At 37.0% G+C, this 27,264-nt stretch overlaps 6 protein-coding genes across 6 annotated transcripts; 3 read left to right on the forward strand and 3 right to left on the reverse strand.

Annotated features, from left to right (window-relative positions):
• Positions 1–4,003: 4,003 nt before the first annotated feature.
• On the reverse strand, positions 4,004–4,759 carry LOC100370956 (histone H2A-like). Its single transcript, XM_002735100.4, has one exon. The coding sequence runs from the start codon at positions 4,757–4,759 to the stop codon at positions 4,382–4,384; it is 378 nt and encodes a 125-aa protein (XP_002735146.1). The 3' UTR covers positions 4,004–4,381.
• Positions 4,760–5,063: 304 nt separating this feature from the next.
• On the forward strand, positions 5,064–5,488 carry LOC100370805 (histone H2B). The gene has a single exon (XM_002735099.4). It carries the CDS (start codon positions 5,086–5,088, stop codon positions 5,458–5,460), a length of 375 nt encoding a protein of 124 aa, XP_002735145.2. The 5' UTR covers positions 5,064–5,085; the 3' UTR covers positions 5,461–5,488.
• A 3,026-nt stretch (positions 5,489–8,514) lies between these two features.
• On the forward strand, positions 8,515–8,826 carry LOC102802227 (histone H4). Its single transcript, XM_006816925.1, has one exon. The coding sequence runs from the start codon at positions 8,515–8,517 to the stop codon at positions 8,824–8,826; it is 312 nt and encodes a 103-aa protein (XP_006816988.1).
• A 1,103-nt stretch (positions 8,827–9,929) lies between these two features.
• On the reverse strand, positions 9,930–10,367 carry LOC102803806 (histone H2A). The gene has a single exon (XM_006816935.2). The coding sequence runs from the start codon at positions 10,351–10,353 to the stop codon at positions 9,976–9,978; it is 378 nt and encodes a 125-aa protein (XP_006816998.2). The 5' UTR covers positions 10,354–10,367; the 3' UTR covers positions 9,930–9,975.
• A 290-nt stretch (positions 10,368–10,657) lies between these two features.
• Positions 10,658–11,054, forward strand: LOC100371262 (histone H2B, gonadal-like). Its single transcript, XM_006816924.2, has one exon. It carries the CDS (start codon positions 10,680–10,682, stop codon positions 11,052–11,054), a length of 375 nt encoding a protein of 124 aa, XP_006816987.1. The 5' UTR covers positions 10,658–10,679.
• Positions 11,055–12,273: 1,219 nt separating this feature from the next.
• LOC146739320 (histone H3) lies at positions 12,274–12,734 on the reverse strand. Its single transcript, XM_085502899.1, has one exon. It carries the CDS (start codon positions 12,682–12,684, stop codon positions 12,274–12,276), a length of 411 nt encoding a protein of 136 aa, XP_085359025.1. The 5' UTR covers positions 12,685–12,734.
• Between the last annotated feature and the right edge of the window lie 14,530 nt (positions 12,735–27,264).

A 27,264-nucleotide genomic window follows, 5' to 3' on the forward strand; every position in this document is an offset into this window, starting at 1 on the left:
GTTTTTACATAGAGGTCAGGTCAATGCTCCTAACTCAGTTCTCAAGACGACCGACTTCTCAACGGTAGATCAGTACGCTAAGATGCATATTTGGTGTCAGTTTCCACAGATGAACAGTAATCTACGTCTTGTACGGGCTCCCTGGCAGTAAACAAAAATGTAATACTTCGCATAACAAAACTTGTCACTGGATATCATGGAATGATGCCACACAACTATGATATAACCGTATTTGGTACGCATGCGGTGATTATGGGAGCGGGACCACGCGTTCGTATTATTATATGCTCGGCCGAGATTCTCTGTTAATTCTCGGACTACCGAAGACAATTGCATGCATGATGCAGATGATGCCAGGAAGTCAGTATCCCAAGCCCGAAGGCGCTCTCATATCGGCTCACCGTACATTAACCAAACTTGATCATGGTGTCGTCCCTGTGTTATGGAATCGCAAAACATGAACTTTTAGATACAATGTCTTGTGTTGGTTTATCAGCATACTAGTTATTTCTGTCCTTGCAAATGGTCTGATATCACAATGGAAGTCGAGACTTGTTTTTATAGATAATGTTGTACATCATTTCAATTTCAATCATTAATTTGAACATGGGTCTCACCATAGAACTAAAATTAGTTCCAATGTTCCACGTTTATTGTATCCATACGCTCAATGAATATTCATATAAATATCCATGATGGCATACAGAAAACGAAAACAAACTTTGGGCAAACACACAACTATTCGAGGTATACGAGTGAGAACATTTTAATTGTATTTCATAATGTGTTATTTACTGGAAAGTTTCAGTTTTATTTGGGCCTGAGCAGGAATGTCTGTAACTATCGATCTTTTTTTTTCTCCGATTGTTATTTTTAATGAAACATTTGTATCAATTAGTTTTAATTTGTAAAAGACCATCGCCAAAATGTAGACACTGACGTTGTACAATAAATTACTTGGCAAGTGAAAAAAAGAAGGTCGCGTGGTTGCATCCAGGTCCCCAGGGGGCGCTATCTATTAAAATCCAGTTTTTGTCAAACGAGCTTCAGGGATTATATGGTAGAAGATGACAACTTACCGGAGCCCCGGGTGAAATCATATCAAATACGTCACCATCTTGAGTGGCTAAGCCTTTCTCCGATGGCCTCTCACTGATAATTGTATGTCACATCCCATAATAGTGTGCGTCGTTCACCATAGTTTTCTACGACCCCATAACGTGGTCGATTTCAACGACTGTGGCGACTACATGACCGTTAGATTTTACATCGCATTTTATGTGATATAGCCTTGTGTATCACTTTTGTCAATGTAATTGTGTCTAAACAATATTTCGGTGAGATTTCTATGTGGTTATATCCAAACAAAAATGTTCAAAATTACAACTATTGCCGCTTTATATCAATACAATTTTCACAGCGTTTTTCATATAGGCCAGCTTATTTCAATTTACTTTAATTTGGAAAAAAATATAAATTACACTATTTCAGATGGCCATGAGCGGTTTTATCGAGCTGTATATAACATTTACCCCCCCGCTCTACTTTAAATTCAAACCAGCATTGGCTAGAAAACCCTTAACCGCCCATCTATTAAACCCACGAGTCTATTTGGTGTCTTTCGAGATTTACTCAAAATGCTCCAAATATAAAACCCATCGTTCGCAGATATATATTTCGATTACATGTACTTCAATTAGTATCGTAACTATGGTAGCCTATGAACATATTCATTTTCAGGTAGCAGGGAAATTATCGCCGCCCGCGATGGGTCAAATGCCAATTATAGAATTGTATACGACGGCGGTTTTCATACACTGAACTTACATTCATTGAGATTAGTCAAGTATTTTTTACCAGAAAACTAAATCCAAAGGGCTTTGCAGTACTTACACTTGGTATGTAACGCCATGACCTTAGCCATATAAAAGGGCAGTGGTCGTGGAGCCTTGTCCTGCTCGATGTGGAACCCATAGCGACGTATACTTATTTACATGAAATTCGAACACGCGCTGCGCGACGACCACCGCCCTTTAACTGTACGCCCATCAACAAATCATACAAGAACAGTGACGTGGTGTACGCATACACTGTTGGGTTCGTCGGGTTCTTTCGCCGATGTAAGCCTGTAATAAACGCATGACGATAATAAATGCAGAAATTTATATTTAAAAACAATTTTGTTGTTGTTGTTGTCATGGTGATGTATGATGTGTCTTGGGGCAAGTGTATGTACTTTGCATTCTTTTTGAGCGGTACAGGAGTGATACAAATAGTCACCGTTCAACCGACTTCATACCGTCGTTGAGGGCAGCAGACAGGATCCGCAAAGTCAGGCTCAATCGTAAACGCACTGAAAATGATTTTGTGTATTTATTGCGAAGAGATTATTTAAACAAGGATACGAGCTAAAAAATATGCTGATACCAAATCAAAACAAAAAAGACGAGAAACCCATGAAGTAAATATTTCAAAATTTTATGAAGACCAGAAATCATCGTGCCGTTTATATACTATGGATGCTCTTTACTTAAATGTATGTTTCACAACACAGTAGTCACTGCCTGGTAATACAACTTTCCACAGAATTTTACAATGTCACAGGGAGCCATATTCGTACTAGTAACCTTTCAGAATCAAAAAGGAAAATTATCAACATCCCAGAATCATAGTCAAATTTCATTGATATCAAAATTGCAAAATCTTGGCACCAAATTTCTAAACGCATACTAGTATTCAATGTCCTGCCAAATATAATTCGCTGACGTAAAATATCGTTATAGTGTAATTTGACTGGGATGTTATTTTTCTAGAGAAAGTTGCTTCATTTTAAACAATGCTTTTCTGGCTCTATGTTTGGCATCTTCTTGCTTTTTAAATCCTAAATATGTGGAGGACGGTACATTTTCAAGTTTAAGACCATTAATTTGAAATTTAAATTATATTACCGTTTTCTTTAACTTAATAAATATCATGACTTTAGAATATGTCACGTTAACTTCTATACTCCACTATTTACAGTATGATTAGACTTGCTTGCAGTCTGTTGCGATTTCCATGATAAATTATTAAAAAATAAATATAAATTGCGTAAACGAGGGGTGAACGCAAAAGTCATGTGACCGCGAAATCCCAACATGACTATTGCGTTCACCCCTCGTTTACGCAATGTATATTTATTTTTCATCGGAATCGCAACAGACTGCAAGCAAGTCTACTGTATTATGTAATCATTACAGTATGGCGTTTTGTATTTGACTTCGAAAGGAGTAGAAGAATATCAGAAATACCTGGCACAAGCAGGAAACACACCAAGATCATTTTTACACAAAAGGGCGATCTTATGGAAAATATTATCAGTTAAATTCACACTTATTACGATTCCACAAAACTGCAGGCACATTGCGAAGTCCCAGACTATATCCCACTCGCTCATCAAACACAATAATATCAAAGCATACACGCTATAAATATAAGTAGTAAACTAAGATATGGTATTATCAGATGTTAATAAAACATGTTATATCCCATGGACAAACACGTAACACAATCATAGACTGTCAGAATGTCTGGTGAAACTTAACTTAACTTGTTCACTTGCTCAGTGCGACTCTTGTCGGCACCACCACTGGCAAAAATAGTCCAAACAATAAATAAGAAAGGTGACGGTTAGAAGCAACGGTGGATCATTATTTGACATGCTTACATAATACTCATACTAATTGGTTAGGCCTTTCTTTAGTCCGAGTCGAGAAATTGATGAGATTAAATTAAAGAATTTGTTATTTTTTGAATTTTATATAGCAAACCAAGATGCCGAATGGGGTCAAATGCTTTAATGAAATCAATTAAACTTTCAGACACATGTTTTTAAGAAATTGTTTGAGACAAATAAGTGATCTGAAGCGCTGGGTTGTACCATGAAGCCAGTTTGTTCATTAATAATGATGTTGTTGTTGTTGACTTTTTATGAATTGTGGTAATAATGCAAAGATTCCATGAATTCGGAAAGCATGTAAGCATGTTTACGGTAAAAGTTATTACAAGAACGTGCCTTGTTAAAATGCTCTCGGCGTTGATTTAACAAAGGGAACATCACCGAGCGCCATAAGTGACAAGAGCGTAGCAGCAAAGAATGAAACCTAGTTCATGAAATATTGAGAAATGACACTGTGGTTGTTGACATAGTACACTTTGTTTTTCTTTTTGTCAATCGAAAATCGATTTTTCCGATCGACGATAAAATAGATTTAGGATGAGTATACAGAACAAATTCCCTAGATAGATCCATGGTACACGCACATTTACGGTAGTTTTCTTTTTGGAGGATGTGGTGGCCCTGAAAAGGGCCGTTTGGTTTGAGTACGCCAAGGCTTACAATTTACTTGGATTTGGCGTGGGATTTCTTGGGCAGAAGTACAGCCTGGATGTTAGGCAGTACACCACCTTGTGCGATGGTTACACCGGACATCAGTTTGTTCAATTCCTCGTCGTTACGGACAGCCAACTGCAAGTGACGTGGGATGATCCTAGACTTCTTGTTGTCACGGGCGGCGTTACCGGCCAATTCGAGGATTTCAGCGGCTAAGTACTCGAGTACGGCAGCCAAGTAGACTGGGGCACCGGCGCCGACACGCTCGGCATAGTTGCCCTTTCTCAGGAAACGATGTACACGACCAACTGGGAACTGCAGACCAGCACGGTTGGAACGAGTCTTGGACTTGCCTTTTGCTTTGCCTCCTTTACCACGACCAGACATATTGAATTATCAGTTTAGCTCGTCGAGAAAACTATAGGCATTTGGCGGTTTACTGTCAGTATTTATACTTCCCGCTCGGATTCTGTTCGTATAGTACCTCCACCAATCAAAATACGGCAAAGCACGACCTTGGTTGTATATTGTTAAGGGTCAATAGTCGATGCACAAAGTAATATAAGTGTACAATGTACTTAAATCGTGTTTTCTCTTGCGTTCGTTATGTTTCCCGCCTTGTTTGTCGAATCCTTCATTTGCATTTCATTCACTATATATAATGGGACCTTTGACGGTTACTGTTATTCTGAACATTATTTCTGACGTTCAACATGCCTCCCAAAACAAGCGGTAAAGCAGCAAAGAAAGGCGGTAAGGCTAAGGCCGCCGCTCGTAGTGGGGACAAGAAGAAGAGAAGGAGGGGAAGGAAGGAATCCTACGGTATCTACATCTACAAGGTGTTGAAACAAGTTCACCCAGACACCGGTGTTTCTTCCAAAGCCATGTCAATCATGAACAGCTTCGTCAACGATATCTTCGAGCGTATCGCATCAGAAGCTTCCCGTTTGGCTCACTACAACAAGCGTAGAACCATCACCAGCAGAGAGATCCAGACAGCCGTCCGTCTCTTGTTGCCTGGTGAGCTCGCCAAGCACGCAGTCAGTGAAGGAACCAAAGCCGTCACCAAGTACACCAGCTCCAAGTAAATTGTATGCCTAGCGTACACAAACCAAACGGTCCTTTTCAGGGCCACCACATCCTCCAAAAAGAGAACTGCCGTAACATCAACACTACACAATACCAGTCAGTTCACGATAACAACAATCAATTATCAAGCTATAGAAAGTATACTCGAAAGAAGGTAGTTCACTTCACTGAAATATAATTCCCCGATAGACTTGCAAATACAAATAAATTATCGCCTTCAAATTCGTCAGGGTAAAATTTTCAAAACGACGAAAGAAAGTTGAGGGCGCTATTATAATCTGGGGTTGCTTTCGAAATGAGATGAGATTGCAAGAAACAACCTGGATTATAGTTAGCATACATTAGGAGTAAACATAACATAAAAGCGTAACTAAACTTGAAGTTGTTCTCTGGTACATTTTGTGAATCAAATGCATTTATCTCGACCCATGGGGCTACAAAGGTCTGTTTTTAGCTCCATGTGTAACCATCCATAAAATCTCAAATCACAGTGGCCTGGGATAGAATGAGCGTGAATGTACATTTCATTGACTGAGAGACGTTTAATTCAGAATAAGGTTGCCAGTTGTTAAAATCATTCCTTGACAAAAATAATGTACATTTCATAATGGTACCTCAGTTAAATCCGTACAGTACCCACTCGGCTCAAACTTGGTAACGCGTCTGAATGGAAATTCACATCCTTGCATGCAAAGGGCAAGTTCAAGACCTGTTTACAGTCGTGCTGATTATGATTTAGCAAGAATTAAAAAAAAATGTTTTTGCAGCACAATATTCGTTCGACGATATGCTTCAATTTGCACGTACATTCCCCGTGCATGCATTAGCTCTTCGAAGAACACAATTGATAGTGCGTAAAGTTGTCCAACATGTTGCATCAAACAACAATACATGTTTTATGTTATTATGCTTTGAAATTACGAAATTCGTACAAATTGCAAATTTATGGGTTCTGAGTGTGTATGGGGTTCTCATGACAAACTGTGTACACTTTCGATCCCAACAAAATTGTACCGTTAAGCGCATATATTGGTTGCAGATTTTCATCATAAATGTGTAAATCTCAAAACGTAGATGGCAAAAGTGACAATAATTTGAATGAATGGTAACTAAGCGAAATGAAGAAAAGAACATTCGCAAATTACATTATATTGTGTTTAGTTTGTCGTACGGTGGTCTCGAAATGCAATAACACCCAATGAAAGGTGGTCGTCGATCGGTTCGTGTTCGAATCCGCCGGAAAACAAATGAGACCCATATCGAACACGTCGACCACAGCTCTTTAGAAATCCGATGTATAAATATCGCATTCAATATTCAGTCACCGGTGTACGTCGTCTCTGACGAATTTCAGGCTATGAGCTCAGACAACCGTAATTAGACTGAAAGAATATACACGTTTCTTTTACGTCATTATGATACTCAAAAGCTTGGAGTTGAGGAGCCTCAATGATGCAAAAAAATGATGAACGAATTGACAGAGATGTAAATTGACCAACACGCGAGATATTAGCAAATATTAGTATATAAATATGTAAAAGGCGGGCCAATAATTCCAATATTTTCTCGAGATTGGGCCTTTTCTCATTATTTGCTTTCGAATATTTGTACTTATTGGAACCTAGTATGTATTCACTAAAACGGTATCCAATGAATTGGTATTAGTAACGCATTTTATTGTGTGACTTGTTTTAGCGGGAAAAAGACAATGGAACGTTACCGTGGGAAGAAATTTTTGCGCTATACAAGCTGTTTTATTAGAAACTTGTGAATGTGGTAGCGTATAGTTCTAAGCAAACTGACACTTCTGTTGTAGACGTCGCTAATTGAATTTCTTGAGAATTGTTTCTTGAATGACTATAACTTGAATAGAAAACAATAGCAATTACCAGGGTTCTTTCTCCGTCGAGGGCGTAGTTCACACTTCGGGCGAAATAGTGTTTCAGTTTGTTTGGCAATTTGCTTTTAAAATAATGGAAGAAATCCAAATCCACGTAGCCTTACGATTCCACCGACATGTTTGAACTAGGGAATCAACGAAGTGAACAGGTTATCGAAGAATATTCTCCCTTCCAAGGGATATGAATGGTTTAGACCATCATAAACAAATGCATAGAACAGAGAACGAACATTTAAATTGCAATAACAAGTTACATGGACAACCTCACATCAGAACTTCATCGTATATTGTCGTACCATAGCTTTTTTTTCAAAATAATATTTCAAATTGTATTTTTCTACATTGAACCGAGAGTGTTGTTGTGGCAAACACATATAGGTGACCTTGAAGCAAGATCATCCCGTTTCTGTCAAATAACAAATCTCACTACATATATACACGGGACCATTTATTTATTCGAATTTAAATATCACTATTGCCACAGTCCTTCTATATACCTACCTATAATTACGGACATTGTGCTTGGCAAGAGTTATATTCCCGCGTTTTCGACAAGTTTGCTTATAACACCTTATCGTTTTCCCATGTCCGTTGGTTTCTTGTAGGGCCATGACGACGAAACTCTGGAAACCAAGAAAAGGCGGGTTCTATTGTAAACAAATACGACCAACGGACTGTAACTGCTTATGATCATGGTAAACTCTATTTGCGGTAGCATTGTCTGTTTACAGACACATTTGAAATGTTATGGGATTACAAATAAATATTTCTATAAAAATGTGTCCAGGCTGTGCACCAGTAGTCTAGTTCGTTAAACCATGGAGCTAAACAATGATTACATATTTTTGGCATTTATTTACATGGGCAAACATAACAAATCAATGTATACTTCGTGAAGTCCTGAGTTATGATAGTGTATTGACCCCATTACAAGTGATTCTATTGGACGAGATAATTCTTAAATATATCCAATCAGTAGTGAGAACGGTTCGAATGAAACCTAACGAAGGCCGTCAGAATATGCGGTACGGAAATCCTACTTCACAGTCCCAAGGCCGAATATCATGTTTTCTTTGACGTTCGCAACAAGGGAATAAATACGGGGAGACTCGGCGTATTCGGCAGTTGAATTTACTTCTATAATTCAGTAACTATGTCTGGTCGTGGTAAAGGAGGAAAGGGTTTGGGAAAAGGAGGCGCCAAGCGTCATCGTAAAGTTCTTCGTGATAATATCCAAGGTATCACCAAGCCAGCTATCCGTCGTCTTGCACGTCGTGGTGGTGTGAAGCGTATCTCTGGTCTCATCTACGAAGAAACCCGTGGTGTGTTAAAGGTTTTCTTGGAGAATGTCATCCGTGATGCCGTCACCTACACCGAGCATGCCAAGAGAAAGACCGTCACCGCCATGGATGTCGTCTATGCTTTGAAACGCCAGGGCCGTACTCTGTACGGTTTCGGTGGCTAGACTTACCAAATACAAAACGTAAACAAACCAAACCAAACGGCCCTTTTCAGGGCCACCACATCCTCCAAAAAGAGAACTACCGTAAAATGTGTATGTGTGTATCATATGTGTAGTATTGCATGTGTTGAAATACATGAGACGTAATATTATTTGGTCGTGATGAAATGTCGGTCAAATTTCTGTAATAGTTTCAATGTTAATTCTTATTCACACATTTCCACGTAACACCGGAGCGAAATACCATGTTCTTCCGTTGCAAAATAATGAAAAATGCATTGATTCACTGTACATTTCATACCATTGTGCGTATTTCTGGAAAAACAATCTTACGAGATTGTACGTTGACAGCGCAAACGCCGCCTTAAAGTTGACCTCCCCTTCTAGTTTGAATACCCAATTGGAATATACAAAATTTATATGAAACATACTGCTTTATCGACGAAAAATCATCAAAAACAGTATTACCATAATTCCTATAAATCACGAATAATTCATCAAGATTTCCAATTATAATTTTATCGGACAGCATGTAATCAGATGTATTTTGGACAGAAAATCTTTCTCTGATTAATATCTCTATGCAAATGATAAAAATCAATTGATTGAGACACAGAAGCTATCCTGTACTGGAGGTTTTGGTGTACAAAATGTATCACCAACAATTTAGACATACTATTATTCATAATTCATAAAAATAACACGAACCTTAGACGGCAACACCGTCTGACAAATTAACATAAATATTTTTATCTTTTATTACTTTTTTTTCCATTCATCTCCATATTTGTTTTCCTTATATTTTTCTTTTTTATTATTATTATCACTAGTTTTTTTTTAAACCATTGTCGTGCTCTAAATAGTAATTTTTGTATGTTTTAAATGTGTTCTAGTAGTTAGTGTATCCTTCTGAGGAATTTTAAGTGTTTCAATAAACAAAGATGAATTATGCAGAATACAAAGCACTTGTGTCATTTATAAAGGTCAGTGAAATGTCAGTATATTAGTGCAACTTTAATGCTAAAAAGTACTCTCGTTTAAACGCGCACATTCACGATAAGTTCACACATTTACACAATTTACGGCAGTTCTCATTTCGGAGGATGTGGTGGCCCTGAAAAGGGCCGTTTGGTTTGTGTACGCTAGTACGATTTACTTGGATTTGGCGTGGGTTTTCTTGGGCAGAAGTACGGCCTGGATGTTAGGCAGTACACCACCTTGTGCGATGGTTACACCGGACATCAGTTTGTTCAATTCCTCATCATTACGAACAGCCAACTGCAAGTGACGGGGGATGATTCTTGACTTCTTGTTGTCACGGGCGGCGTTACCGGCCAACTCAAGGATTTCAGCGGCTAAGTACTCGAGTACTGCAGCCAAGTAGACTGGAGCACCGGCACCGACGCGCTCGGCATAGTTGCCCTTTCTCAGGAAACGATGTACACGACCAACTGGGAACTGCAGACCAGCACGGCTGGAACGAGTCTTGGACTTGCCCTTTGCTTTGCCTCCTTTACCACGACCAGACATATTTAATTATCAGTTTAGCTCGTCGAGAAAACTATAGGCATTTGGCAGTTTACTGTCAGTATTTATACTTCCCGCTCGGATTCTGGTTGTATAGTACCTCCACCAATCAAAATACGGCAAAGCACGGCCTTGGTTGTATATTGTCAAGGGTCAATAGTCGATGCACAAAGTAATATAAGTGTACAACGTACTTAAATCGTGTTTTCTCTTGCGTTCGTTATGTTTCTCGCCTTGCTTGTCGAATCCTTCATTTGCATTTCATTCACTATATATAATGGGACCTTTGACGGTTACAGTTATTCTAAACATTATTTCTGACGTTCAACATGCCTCCCAAAGCAAGCGGTAAAGCAGCAAAGAAAGGCGGTAAGGCTAAGGCCGCCGCTCGTGGTGGTGACAAGAAGAAGAGAAGGAGGGGAAGGAAGGAATCCTATGGTATCTACATCTACAAAGTGTTGAAACAAGTTCACCCAGACACCGGTGTTTCTTCCAAAGCCATGTCAATCATGAACAGCTTCGTCAACGATATCTTCGAGCGTATCGCATCAGAAGCTTCCCGTTTGGCTCACTACAACAAGCGTAGAACCATCACCAGCAGAGAGATCCAGACAGCCGTCCGTCTCTTGTTGCCTGGTGAGCTCGCCAAGCACGCCGTCAGTGAAGGCACCAAAGCCGTCACCAAGTACACCAGCTCCAAGTAAATCGTATGCCTAGCGTACATAAACCAAACGGCCCTTTTCAGGGCCACCACATCCTCCAAAAAGAGAACTACCGTAAAACTAGTGAAGTGCCATAGACCGAGCAACACAATGAAACAATGTAGCAAATGTATTAAGTAATGGCGTACAGTAGATTTGTCTCGGTTGTAGTATAGTATACTTTACCTCCATGCTGTTTTGTAGCTCAGTAAACGTAAACTTACTGACTACTAAATAGTATACGCCACTTCACTTATATAACGCTGCGGCTATGGCGGAATTACACGGCGGACAACTCGTACAGTGGTCAATAACAAAAACAAATCTGCACGCATATTTCGCAATATTATACATTAGAGAAAGTAAGCGAATTTATTTAGAACAATAAGCACAAAACCGAAAATGTTTTTGCGGAGTTTTTAATAAATAGTTCACCCCATAAAAATGCATTTGGACATAGTTACTAATACCACAGAATTAAAAAAAGTTCCCTCTATGCTTGTCCTCGTTGCTAGTAATAAAAATATGTTTCAATATATGATTTCATCATTTAAAGCTCACCAGTAGGTAGAGCACTTGTTGTGTCCTTTCATTTATTGGATATATACATGCCACAAATTATTTATATTTTTAATATTTCATGTCACCCTAAAATGTTATAACTATGTGGAAGGAAGGAATGATTTCTCACGTTGTACAAGCATAAATAATCAATGTCTGATGGACCATGGCTCCATGGATGGACAAAGGGTAAAGACTTCTCAAAAACATACGATAACTATATAAATGTCAAAATAATACATTTTCAGAAATGATTGAATGTATTGCTGTATATTAATTTTGTTTATACAAATAAGTTTTCTGGCAGCTGGAATGAGGTTACTGAAAAAAAAGCAAACAATGATTACAAATATTTACCAGTATTATCAGTCTTTGATAGCTACAAGTATATGAATATATTAATATATATGATATATATTTACTTGGTGCTTCAACAATGTATGTAAGCTTTTATTTCTGAACTGATATTGCGCACCAAGAATGGTGAATTTTGTATTATGTTGTCATAATTGTGGACTTTACATCGCCATATGAAGCTGTAATCATTAACAATGATATGTATGCATGTATGTGGTGTGATTTATAGTACGGTAGTTCTCTTTTTGGAGGATGTGGTGGCCCTGAAAAGGGCCGTTTGGTTTGTGTATGCTAGGCATACGATTTAAGCACGCTCGCCACGGATACGACGGGCGAGTTGGATGTCTTTGGGCATGATGGTGACACGCTTGGCGTGGATAGCGCACAAGTTGGTGTCCTCGAAGAGACCGACAAGGTAGGCTTCGCTGGCTTCTTGCAGGGCCATGACGGCAGAGCTCTGGAAACGAAGATCGGTTTTGAAATCCTGAGCGATTTCACGGACCAAACGCTGGAATGGTAGTTTACGGATCAGAAGTTCGGTGCTCTTCTGGTAACGACGGATCTCACGAAGAGCTACGGTACCTGGCCTGTAACGATGAGGTTTCTTCACTCCTCCGGTGGCTGGTGCGCTTTTACGGGCGGCTTTGGTTGCCAACTGTTTACGTGGTGCTTTGCCACCAGTAGATTTACGTGCGGTTTGCTTGGTACGTGCCATGCTGAATTCTTCTTCCTGTTCAAGAATGAAGTGATATAGATTCAAATATCCGCGCCCATTATTTATACCGCAAAATACTCATTAGAATTGGTCAGGGCCATTAACAGGGGCATTGTGATTGGTCAGTTATGGTTCTCTCCGATTGGTCGAAATTAACGCCCTGTCATTGGTTAAAAATCGTGCCGCTGGAATCCGAAATTTAACCAAGCTCGCAAAAAGTAGAACATTTCCGTAGAACCCGGTGCGGCTCTAGCTCTACTATCTCTCGAGGTACAGCCTCTATTTATATAAAAAAAAAATTATACACACACATTGGAAATTACGGTCTTCCGGATTGATACATTTAATACAACCAGTCAGTATGGTCAGTCTACCTTTTGCGAATATATTGTAAAAAATGATTTATGAAATAAAATATACAACATAGGTCAAGTTTGAGCTAACTTATCTTTAACTTAAATTTGTGGATGGAATGAATATTATGGTAGGCTTTAACCAACTCTGTATGACTATGTATTATATTTTTAATCTCAGCATCTACTGCAAATAAAAGTGAATCCATTTCTCTGATATACATATCAGTGGCGGGGGTAGGGGCACAAGGGGCGGTCACCCCCTCGAAAAAATAGTGCAATTGATGTATGCGCACGCTATATACCTCACGAATAGAACCTCACAGATACGACCTCACGAATAGGACTCAGGAAGTGACGTATTGATTGTTCAATGGCGTTGTGGCACATTATAATTTAACGTTGCCGGGCCCATTAGTATCAATATATTTGGTATTTCGTAAATAGAAACTGAGCTCGCGACGTGGACTCGGGTCGCACACAGTCGGACAGAGCAAGGGAGCAAGGGAGTGTTTGGTTATTGAATGACCCTTGGTTTGCGGTGCTACTATTCGATGATTCGCGATGTAACGGTCGGTCCTGTGACTGATTCAAACGCCGTGTGCCGTTATATTCCTGGGCACAGAATGTGTTTTGAGGCCTTCGAGTTCCAGTTCATAATCTTCAACTTACCGGTAGTGATGTTTTCAACAATTAGATTTTTCGGTACTTTGTAGAAGTTGGTCATGGAGAGCGACACGTTTACTATAGAGTCCTGTAGGTCCTAGCGAAGTACTCTGATGACAACAAACAATGATGCTCGCAAGATAATTCTAAAATAAAACAGCGTTTGCTTATAATTATAAATGTGTGGGTTGAATAGAACTGCGGTGCTATCTAAATTTAGCTTTGAAAAACAGATTTCCAAATAATCTGGGTGACAGGAAACTCTCAATCTATTACATAAAATATACATGATTCGTCTTCATAGACTAAAAAAATATTTGACCCATTATTTGAATTGACCATCAGCACTAAGTTTCATGTTTTAATGCTGTAATGGAATTATTTACGTTCAACAAACTTATATAGAACTCACGGTTTCACGTTTTGTCACAGTCCGTGCTATTACAGAGAATGGCATTTTCCAGTACACTAATAACGCTTTATAAATTCTCTCTGAGTGCAAATTTTATTTCAAATGACAGCAGTGTGATGATACCATTCAAGCGAATGTTTTATTTGCAAAACCAATGTCGAAATATGTAAGATGGTATGTTTTAATAGGTGTTCTAAACTCCACTTCTTATTTATATTAGAAAAGGTCTTAAAACTCAGGCTCCATTTTGGGTAAATTGTACTAAAATGGATATTCAAATTTCGACATTTTGATGAAGATGTGTTGTCATAATAAGACATAGTTCTACATTACACTGAAAAGAGGGCTTAAACAGTTTGAAATGAGAACTCCGTAGCGCAGAATGTACCTATACCTCTCCAACACAAGGAGCTTCAACTTGGCAGTGAACCCCTTCCATTCACGGTGAATCGTCATTTAAGGATGTAACCCTGCATATTGTCTGTCTTTCTGTTGTCTAATAAGTATATTAAATGAGATTGGGTAATGCCAAAGAAATATTATTTTCTATTGCTATTTTGACAAATTATTATACTCAGTTTAGGTGATGAATTCCACGTCTTTGTTTCACTCATTTAATGAAATATACATTGCACTTACTACTAAATCAGAAAATACAACAACAGCTACATAAAAATTAAAACAATATAGAGTACTGAGGCCTTTCATAGAAATGTAGATGTTTTAAGAATTATCATATTTCTACCGTTAAATGCGATTTCAACTTGTTCATTAGTACGGCTGCCAGTGAATGCAATTCATATTCACATAACTGACTTGCAGTTGATTGCCGAATGCACTGTGAATCAAAACACATTTAAAAGATGCGTAAACTAACCACTGAGCTTAATGTTTCATTTCGCCACGGTTTCGAGAATATGGGCTACTGGCAATAAGCCCCTGCAAAATTCGCCGATTGGCTTTAATACTAACCTCGGAGTATGCAATGTTATTTTTCTTTTAAGGGGCAGTTACACGTGATTCTTTGTGAACCCTGTGACAGACTCATCAAGGCGTAAAAGACAAAATATCCGACATGTACATATAATACACATATCCATGTGATACTAGTATATGACCCAACCATCCGACTACACTATACATATCCATGTGATACTAGTATATGACCCAACCATCCGACTACAACTACACATATCCATGTGATACTAGTATTTCACCTCAACCATCCGACTACAACTACACATATTCATGTGATACCAGTATATCACCTCAACCATCCGACTACAACTACACATATCCACGTGATACTAGTATTTCACCTCAACCATCCGACTACAACTACACATATTCATGTGATACAAGGTATATCACCTCAACCATCCGACTACAACTACACATATCCACGTGATACTAGTATATCACCTCAACCATCCGACTACGACTACACATATCCATGTGATACTAGTATATCGTCTCAACCTTCCGACTACAACTACATATATCCATGTGATACTAGTATATGATCTCAACCATCCGACTAAAACTACACATATCCATGTGATACTAGTATAGTATATCACCAACCATCCGACTACAACTACATACATCCATGTGATACTAGTATATCATCTCAACCATCCGACTACAACTACACATATCCATGTGATACTAGTATATCATCTCAACCATCCGACTACAACTACACATATCCATGTGATACTAGTATATCACCCAACCATCCAACTACAACTACACATATCAATGTGATACTAGTATATCACCCAACTATCCGACTACAACTACACATATCCATGTGATACTAGTATATCACCCAACCATCCAACTACAACTACACATATCCATGTGATACTAGTATATCACCCAACCATCCGACTACAACTACACATATCCATGTGATACTAATATATCACCCAACTATCCGACTACAACTACACATATCCATGTGATACTAGTATATCACCTCAACCATCTGACTACACTACACATATCCATGTGATACTAGTATATCACCCAACCATCCAACTACAACTACACATATCCATGTGATACTAGTATATCACCTCAACCATCCGACTACAACTACACATATCCATGTGATACTAGTATATCACCCAACCATCCAACTACAACTACACATATCCATGTGATACTAGTATATCACCCAACCATCCGACTACAACTACACATATCCATGTGATACTAGTATATCACCTCAACCATCTGACTACAACTACACATATTCATGTGATACCAGTATATCACCTCAACCATCCGACTACAACTACACATATCCATGTGATACTAGTATTTCACCTCAACCATCCGACTACAACTACACATATCCATGTGATACTAGTATATCACCCAACTATCCGACTACAACTACACATATCCATGTGATACTAGTATATCACCCAACCATCCAACTACAACTACACATATCCATGTGATACTAGTATATCACCCAACCATCCGACTACACTACACATATCCATGTGATACTAGTATATCACCTCAACCATCCGACTACAACTACACATATCCATGTGATACTAGTATATCACCTCAACCATCCGACTACAACTACACATATCCATGTGATACTAGTATATCACCCAACCATCCGACTACAACTACACATATTCATGTGATACCAGTATATCACCTCAACCATCCGACTACAACTACACATATCCATGTGATACTAGTATATCACCCAACCATCCAACTACAACTACACATATCCATGTGATACTAGTATATCACCTCAACCATCCGACTACAACTACACATATCCATGTGATACTAGTATATCACCTCAACCATCCGACTACAACTACACATATCCATGTGATACTAGTATATCACCTCAACTATCAGACTACAACTACACATATCCATGTGATACTAGTATATCACCCAACCATCCAACTACAACTACACATATCCATGTGATACTAGTATATCACCTCAACTATCCGACTACAACTACACATATCCATGTGATACTAGTATATCACCTCAACCATCTGACTACAACTACACATATCCATGTGATACTAGTATATCACCTCAACCATCCGACTACAACTACACATATCCATGTGATACTAGTATATCACCTCAACCATCTGACTACAACTACACATATCCATGTGATACTAGTATATCACCTCAACCATCCGACTACAACTACACATATCCATGTGATACTAGTATATCACCTCAACCATCTGACTACAACTACACATATCCATGTGATACTAGTATATCACCTCAACCATCCGACTACAACTACACATATCCATGTGATACTAGTATATCACCTCAACCATCCGACTACAACTACACATATCCATGTGATACTAGTATATCACCTCAACCATCCGACTACAACTACACATATCCATGTGATACTAGTATATCACCCAACCATCCAACTACAACTACACATATCCATGTGATACTAGTATATCACCTCAACCATCTGACTACAACTACACATATCCATGTGATACTAGTATATCATCTCAACCATCTGACTACAACTACACATATCCATGTGATACTAGTATATCACCTCAACCATCCGACTACAACTACACATATCCATGTGATACTAGTATATCACCTCAACTATCCGACTACAACTACACATATCCATATGATACTAGTATATCACCTCAACTATCCGACTACAACTACATATATCCATGTGATACTAGTATATCACCCAACCATCCAACTACAACTACACATATCCATGTGATACTAGTATATCACCTCAACCACCTGACTACAACTACACATATCCATGTGATACTAGTATATCACCTCAACCATCCGACTACAACTACACATATTCATGTGATACTAGTATATCACCTCAACTATCCGACTACAACTACACATATTCATGTGATACCAGTATATCACCTCAACCATCCGACTACAACTACACATATCCATGTGATACTAGTATATCACCCAACTATCCGACTACAACTACACATATTCATGTGATACTAGTATATCATCCAACCATCTGACTATACTACACATATTCATGTGATACTAGTATATCACCTCAACCATCCGACTACAACTACACATATCCACGTGATACTAGTATATCACCTCAACCATCCGACTACAACTACACATATCCACGTGATACTAGTAGATCACCTCAACCATCCGACTACAACTACACATATCCATGTGATACTAGTAGATCACCTCAACCATCCGACTACAACTACACATATTCATGTGATACTAGTATATCATCCAACCATCTGACTATACTACACATATTCATGTGATACTAGTATTTCACCTCAACCATCCGACTACAACTACACATATTCATGTGATACCAGTATATCACCTCAACCATCCGACTACAACTACACATATCCATGTGATACTAGTATATCACCCAACTATCCGACTACAACTACACATATCCATGTGATACTAGTATATCACGTCAACCATCCGACTACAACTACACATATTCATGTGATACTAGTATATCACCTCAACCATCCGACTACAACTACACATATTCATGTGATACTAGTATATCACCTCAACCATCCGACTACAACTACACATATCCATGTGATACTAGTATATCACCTCAACTATCCGACTACAACTACACATATTCATGTGATACCAGTATATCACCTCAACCATCCGACTACAACTACACATATCCATGTGATACTAGTATATCACCCAACTATCCGACTACAACTACACATATCCATGTGATACTAGTATATCACCTCAACCATCTGACTACAACTACACATATCCACGTGATACTAGTATATCACCCAACTATCCGACTACAACTACACATATCCATGTGATACTAGTATATCACCTCAACCATCCGACTACAACTACACATATCCATGTGATACTAGTATATCACCCAACTATCCGACTACAACTACACATATCCATGTGATACTAGTATATCACCCAACTATCCGACTACAACTACACATATCCATGTGATACTAGAATATCACGTCAACCATCCGACTACAACTACACATATCCATGTGATACTAGTATATCACGTCAACCATCTGACTACAACTACACATATCCATGTGATACTAGTATATCACCTCAACCATCCGACTATACTACACATATCCATGTGATACTAGTATATCACCTCAACCATCTGACTATACTACACATATCCATGTGATACTAGTATATCACCTCAACCATCTGACTATACTACACATATCCATGTGATACTAGTATATGATCTCAACCATCCGACTATTTTATAAAGTTTATTCTTTACTCTGGGTTTTAAGTGTTCAGTCAAGAGAGAAAGTAAACATTATTCCTTGCAAAATCCGCTATTCTTATGATGATGCACAGTCCCTCTGATGATACAAGGGTTCTTCAGCTTTTTAAATAAATTTCAAATACGTACACAATTTTTTAAAAACAACAACAACAACAACAACAACAACAACAACAAAAACATTCAATTAACAAAAACATCAAAAGCATACCCTATTGGCGTAATTTCAACACATCAATAAAAACGATTGCCCTGTTAGCATTTTGCCCATCTTTATTCTAAACACCGAATATACATGTTCCCGAATGAGGTTTGCACATCCAACATTAGCCGGCCAAAAAATGAAAATATACTTCTATGAAATCCAGAAATATCATTTTGAAAAAAAATATAATTCATCATACCACCATCATGATATAATTCAGTGTTTGGCTGAACTATTCATTACAAATTAACTCACATCAAAATGTATCATACGCCTTAACGATTAGATCAACTAAGTTCTGTATTCAGGAAGGAAATTATACATATTTATGCAGTTAACACGCCAGTCTGTTCTTCGCGATTATTCAGGGGCGGGGGGAATTCTGAACGTCACGTACTACTAAGTATACCTTACCGGAGATTCGCTGGTAGGTTCGCCGGAGAGATTCACAGAAGAAATTACAAAAATGTAAAACTTGAAGATTGATTAGTAACCTCTTTTCCGTTTATCTTATATGTCGGAAAAAATATACCCGTATTTTGTTTTCTCGATTTTAATAACCCTACCTACGTGTAGACATTACTTTCTATTGCATAACCACATTCACGGGCATGCACGCGGGGGGGGGGGGGTTGATACATAGCTGGGTAGGGAAGTGCCCCTGAGTACTCAAAAGTGTGGCCAATTTTATAACTGGATAGTGGCAAAATCTATACCCATATTTATACCAAAGTACCATTTCTGTCCTCACTGTTTATTTCGAATAAAACAGTTACCTAGGGATATGAGGCCGGAATCTGAGGTGGAGATATTCGCTCATATACGGAACCATAAATACACCAAATTGGGAAAATACTACCGATATTCATACCTATCTTGATCAGAAATAAGACCGATACTTATTTCTAATATTCTAAAAACGAGAACCACTTCAGGGGCACGTAAAATATGCCGCCACTCGAAAATCAAGCTGAAACCTTTTGTGTCAGCACAATTTGCCCCTCAAAATGAAGGAAATAGCTTAGGTTGTGGAGGGTCTAGATTTCAAAATTCAAGGAAGAGTATGCCCCTGGGTTCTCCTAGTAAGCGAGGGGTGATGAGCAGATCTCGCCCCCTCCATGGAACATTTCGTGCCGCCGCCTCTGTAAATCATAATAGCGACTGATTTGGATATCTCGGCAAAATGTATCCTTGTTTATATTACTGTGACCCCCCCCCCCCCCCAATACGAGACCACAAAATCTTTGTGCGCGTGTGTTCTCTAGAAAAGTTTGTTCTAGATGATTGGATATAAATTGTATTATCTGATGAAATGTTGAAACCTGTCTACACAACGGAGCAAATGTAACTTCCAGCCATATGTGCTAATTGTTGTAATCTTTCATTTTCCTTCGCAGTGCTGCAAAACAGCACGAACAAGTAATATTAAAATTTACTGTTTTGTCTATTATGTTTCTTTAAGGTTTCTGCACACTACGAATTGTTTCCATAAAATTTTAAGAAAATATTGTCGTAACTAATAAGTTTTTGTTGTGTGATAAGTAACTGCCATTTTCGACGGATCAACATGAAACCTCAACCGCAGCCTTTCAAATAGAGTCTGCGATGAACCTCAGACCAATGGTCTGACATTTACAGATACATATCACAACTAGGACGAAACGAAACGTTGGCATGGCGACATCGATACACATACTGTAGAATGACTAATTTTCACTTGGTTTAAATTTCGCTGATTTACCATTTCAGGTATATTAAGTGGGTTTTAAATTCACGGTTTTGTCATTTAGATAATGTATTCTATGCTAAATTTTACATATTCACTGGGTTTTAATTTAGCGCATTTTTCATTCAGCGAAATAAGCCAAATTAAAACCCGGTGAACAATTGATCCTTTTACAGTATATGGCGCATTACGTGTGAAATGCTAGAAAGTTGTAAATATGCACAATGCTTTCAAAACCTTATGCTTTCACAAAGCTTAGAAGACGGATGCCCATGCACGATTATTTGTTCAAATACAAATCTGCAATATATGGCCCTGATTTAGAGCTTGTGCTGCTGGGTGTAATCAGACCAGACGTTACAAACATGATTTATTGGTTGTCATCGTGGGTGGGAAAGTCCAATAACGTGTCGGCAGATGAACATTTGTAGACGGAGTACAGTTCATATAGCTGACGGCCGTACGTGGCTACATGGGGTCGAAAGTTTTTTTGATAGTGGTTTGTCATCAGCTAGGTCAGTTTACCAGCTACCCGAGTTACAGTTGGTTTTCCAGTTCTCATCATGAATAGCGGCTACTTTTGTTTGAAGTAGATATAAGACGCATAATAATAATAACTGTATTTAAATCTACAAATACAACACTATCAGATATTGACAATAATGAGCTAAAATCGTCACAAATGTCACGGATATACGATAAAATAAAAAATGTATTTATAAAGCATTGGATTAACTCAATTAATGATGATAACAGACAAAACACTAATACAAAAAACAAACTGAGGACTTACAAAAAATTTAAAACAAACTTCATTTTGGAAAACTACTTAATTAAGCTAAAAAATAAAGAACTGAAAAGTACCCTAACTAAATTCAGACTGAGCAATCACAGTTTAGAAATTGAAAAAGAAAGACACAACAGAATCAAAAGTAGCGACAGAATCTGCAAATTGTGTAATAAAAATGATATTGAAGATGAACATCACTTCCTCGTAATATGCCCAGTATATAGTAAAGAGAGGGTCGTTTTATACAATGAAGCTGAAAAGATTATTCCTGACTTTACTAATCTCACACCTGAAAATAAATTCATAAAAATAATGTCAAATAATAACTTAGCAATTCCTCTGGCACAATATCTGAAATACAGCTTTGCTATTAGACAGCAGCACCTACCCCTGGTACTTAGTCATTGACTTTTTCTTTTATTTTTTTTTTACACCTATTCATTGGGTTTTTGTTTTTATATTCAGTTTATAGTTTTTTTTTGGTGTTTTATTTTACTTTATTATATATTTCCGTTACTAACTTTTATTCTGTTTTTAGTCTGATTTTGGTTGTCTTTAAACTATTAGCCATTGTAATTTGATTAATTTTTTTTCTGTAATTTTTGTTGTTGTTGTAACCTTTAACCTCCTTCAGTAGGTTGTTATGAGTTAATAAATTGTACTGTATTGCATCTTTAGAAATACGCAATTTTCTATCAGTACCGGTATATAGCAATAACTCCAAATGTATTAGAACAGTGTACAGAACAGTGTTGGGTGCTTCCGCAGTAAGCTATTTTGGGGGTTATGTATTGCATGGAGCTTCATGTGTAGCCAGCTGACAATGAATGTTTGTTAGTTCATGGTATTATCAGCACTTTTAATATGAAAAACATTTAAATATCTGAAACAATTTCTTTTCATTGTAATGTTTCAGTGTCACTTTATTTAACCACTAGAGGGACTGTGATTTAACCCATCCAGGGGGGGGGGGGATATTTCCTGGACTCGAGACTCAAGTTAACAAATGAAAATAGCTTATAAGATGATTATCAAAAAAATATTTTCATTATAAACTGAAATAATCTGGCAAAATGTCTGTCCTGACGTTGCACCCACATCTATACAATGTTGATAATTCCAGGTTAGCCAGCATTAATTTATATTATATCCAGTATACAGTGCAGTAATGTTGGTTTCCATACAGCTTGTTCTAAAGAATATAAAGGAAAAAATATGGCATTCTTTATCAGCATCCTCAGTTATATTATACAGGTTCTCTAATAAAACACAATTTGTTTTATAATAATTGTAAATGGTTGCAGTGTTATTCCATACTAAATAAACTTGGTTCTGAATGTCCATATGATTTGTATGACATTTTAGGCGCAAAACTGACAATTGAGATTTGTGTCCACAAAATATAAATAACTGTACATCCACAATTATGAGCAACTAATTTAAAGGGCCAGTGAAAATTTGCACCACAAATTTCATCAAGTATCTTAAGTAGGTAAAGATAATTTTCCAAAAAAATTGAAAACTGGAAATGTGCTGCCTTCTAGATGACTAATATGGCAAGTGTCAGTTCTGCAGTAGCAATAATTAGCTATTTAAATTTGAACTGACATCAATGAAAATCAGTTGTCACTAATACCCTCATAATTGTATTAAAGTTGCCTACAGTGCATGTAAGTAATATACTGGAATGTGGTGGATACTTATGTCATCGTCATCTCAACATTTTATTACAAACTATGGAATTATAAACTTGTTAAATAGGTTAATCAGGTCTAGTGTGCAATGTCTTCATTATAACACTGTGTGACTATCTCTATATGCACTAGTGCTCCTGACAGGACTCTGTACGAACCTGTGAAAATAGGGCATCAAGGGACACCAAATACTTTCTGCATTTTCCTATACTAATGTAACATACAAACTAGAAAAGCATGCACTCAGAATGTCAAACACACATGATATATACAAGGATGATTTATCTGTGGTTCCACAGAATTTCTGTTTTCTTAGCCATGTTTTTTAAGATTTATATATAGTTTAAGCTCAACAAAACAAAATAATGTTTCAGATCACCATGCACATCACTCAAAGATTACATGTCAAATGTTTTTTTTTGTAGTTGGCCATGGTAGTAAAGAAATGCATCAATTTTGAAAAAATAATTTGGCCAGAAACATTGTTTTTGGGCAAAGAGTGTACAATGTCACCTTTGACTTATTGTGGTACAATTAAACTGCTATAAATAAATAAAACCCAAGTTTTACTGTATTGCCTGCCCAAAAATACTATTAACAAGTTATACAGTCCTCATTGGTTATGATGTTTAAGTCATTGCATAAAAAACAAAATCCATCCAGGATGGGGCCTTCTGCAGTCATCTTAATAATATTTATTAGATGCATAAAATCCTCAGGGAAGAATAAAAAGGGTCTTACAAAAAGAAATTTAAAAACTATAATTTAAAAAAAAACAAAAAAGAAAACACACTATTCTAAAAATAAAAAACAAATCAAAAACAAATATGAATAAAAAATATGCATCCCGAGTTGTGTGCATGTTTAAAGTTTCAGGTTAACTATCCAAGTACTTTCAAGATATGGAACCAGAATTATATTTGTTAAATCAAAAGGAAAGGACGCGCATCAAGGTTCAATATTAGTTCAGAAAGGCCAATTTAAATAAGTTTAATGCATTTTTAGTACTAAATCTTGAATCAAGTAGTAGCACATGTTGTATGGTGTTTGTATAAAGTTTGAACTTGACCATTCCAGTGTTTCCAATATAGAGACCTGGAACTGTATTTGGTAAAACAAAATGGCCACCAGTAAGCCATTTTTAATTATATCTGCATGTCTCGTGCATCAAGGTCCCATTCGTTTTCATTGTACCAAGTTTGAATGTAATCAGTCTATGCATTACCAAGATCTGTTTCTGAAATGGCCAAAACAGGGAATTTTGATGTATTTTTAGCACTAAAATTGCCACTGTTTGTCCATGTTAAATAAGTCTGTATCACAAATGGATGTTCATATGTAAGTCATATGTACAAGCCTATATAACAATTTTGTAAAAGTCTGGAAAACAACCAAATTTGAGGTGAAATCAGTGAATAAATTCATTTGCACAGAAATTAAGGGTGACCAATACATTTTCAAGACTGTATTCAGAAATGGCTAAATAAAATGGTTCATTACTATACACCCTTTTTCAGTTTACATGGTGGTCTATGGGGAAAACTGCAAACATTTAATGTGATGGTCAATTTTGTAAAAAAAAAAATACCAGTTTTCTTTATACTCCAAAAAAATTAGAGAAAAGAAATAGAGAACAACAATTTTAATGCACCAATAGAGAAAAACTGTATTGATTGTATATTTTAATATCAGTAACATTTTCCATCAACTGTAAATTCTGCAGTACTGGCATTGGAAATGATGGGAAATGTTCTTAAGAAATATGTTGCTAACATAAACACTGTATTTGCTGTTTAATCTGTTTATGAAAATGATTGGTCAAACTACTACTTGTCCTAATCAATATGGAACTCATGACATACACAATACGTGTAAAATACACATTTGTTTACAGGGAATGCGCAGCAACGCTTTAATGACCATGAATACATTAAATACAATTATTTAATTGTAAATATGGCACTGCCAAACTGTGGTTATATTTATTCCCACTTTTAAGAAACTTTGTGCATGCAAATTTATGGGATCTTCGTTGATTTTATTATCAGGAACAACATAATATAATTTTTGAGATCAAAAGGTAAAATAATAAAGAAACATAATTCAACGAGCATGCAACACAAGCTATTATATAGTATTCCCTATTTTGAGTGACGTATCACTAGGAGTCCACAAACTTCAGATCTTCTGTGCAAATCAAAGACTCAGATTCCTATATTTCACATGGATGTTACCATAATATTCAGAACTTGTAATGGTTGTCGTTTATAGATTGCATATGTGATTTGATAGCATACCATGTACACAGTGATGATTTGTGCTGTGAAATAAATCATTAATCTACTGAAAACCAAGCGACCTGACGGTCGAAATAGGTCCGCTGTCTTCATTATCATGGAACAAGAATCAGTGAAGTGGCATTGTGGTTGTAATATTCATAGTCAGTCATTTAGAAAACATTGCAGTTGCAGTTTCTTGCAGTTGCAATTATGAACTTTTATAGTGTTCATAAGGATAGTGCATTTCATTGGACAAACATCATTGAGGCTAAACTTAAGAAATCATGGATGTGCAAAAACCTGAGAAATGGTCGAGAAAAAAAAAATATGTTTTTGTTTGAAAATTGTGGTCATGTTTTTGAAATGTTATCTTTCCTGATACGTTGTACATATATGTAATTGTTTTGTTACACCCAAGAACAAATGTTCAATAAATCTGTGCAGTAATAATCTTATGATCAGGTATAAAAGAGTCAATTACAAATGTACTCCAGTTTTACATAAGACATTGCTGAATGCAAGATCAATTGTTGTGCCATATATGTGGTGGCTTCTGAAATAAGCTGAGAAGATCTAAAAGTTGTTTCTAACGACTGTATCAATGTTCTATTTATAATGACCGTCCAAATTATTATGTGTGCAATTTAAGGGACCTGATATAAGCAGAATAATCATCGCATTTTTCATCAAAAATACCAGTTACTTAACTCACTTGTGCTATTACATATTCAAAGTATACTTTAAAGCTGTATTATGTTTTATATTTAGTTGAAAGCTCTCTGTAAATAGGGCTTACGGTTTTGAACCAGTTGTCAAAAATAACATTTTTTACCAAAAATGAGAAAAATGTTCACTAAAAATCCAAATTTGCTTATTTTGACACCAGTTTAACAAATCTGACCATCCAACGTATCATTGCTGGAAATATGAAAGCATTTGGACTTACGGTTTCGAACTAGTTGTCGAAAATAACATTTTTTACCAAAAATGACAAAAATATTCACTTAAAATCTAAATTTCCATATTTTTACACGAATTTAACAAATCTGACAGATATATATATATAACAATTTTTTTTTAGATGGTGCCG

Source organism: Saccoglossus kowalevskii, chromosome 8 (genome assembly GCF_978046115.1).
Source record: "Saccoglossus kowalevskii chromosome 8, keSacKowa6.1, whole genome shotgun sequence".
In the NCBI taxonomy this organism is placed as follows: Eukaryota; Metazoa; Hemichordata; class Enteropneusta; family Harrimaniidae; genus Saccoglossus; species Saccoglossus kowalevskii.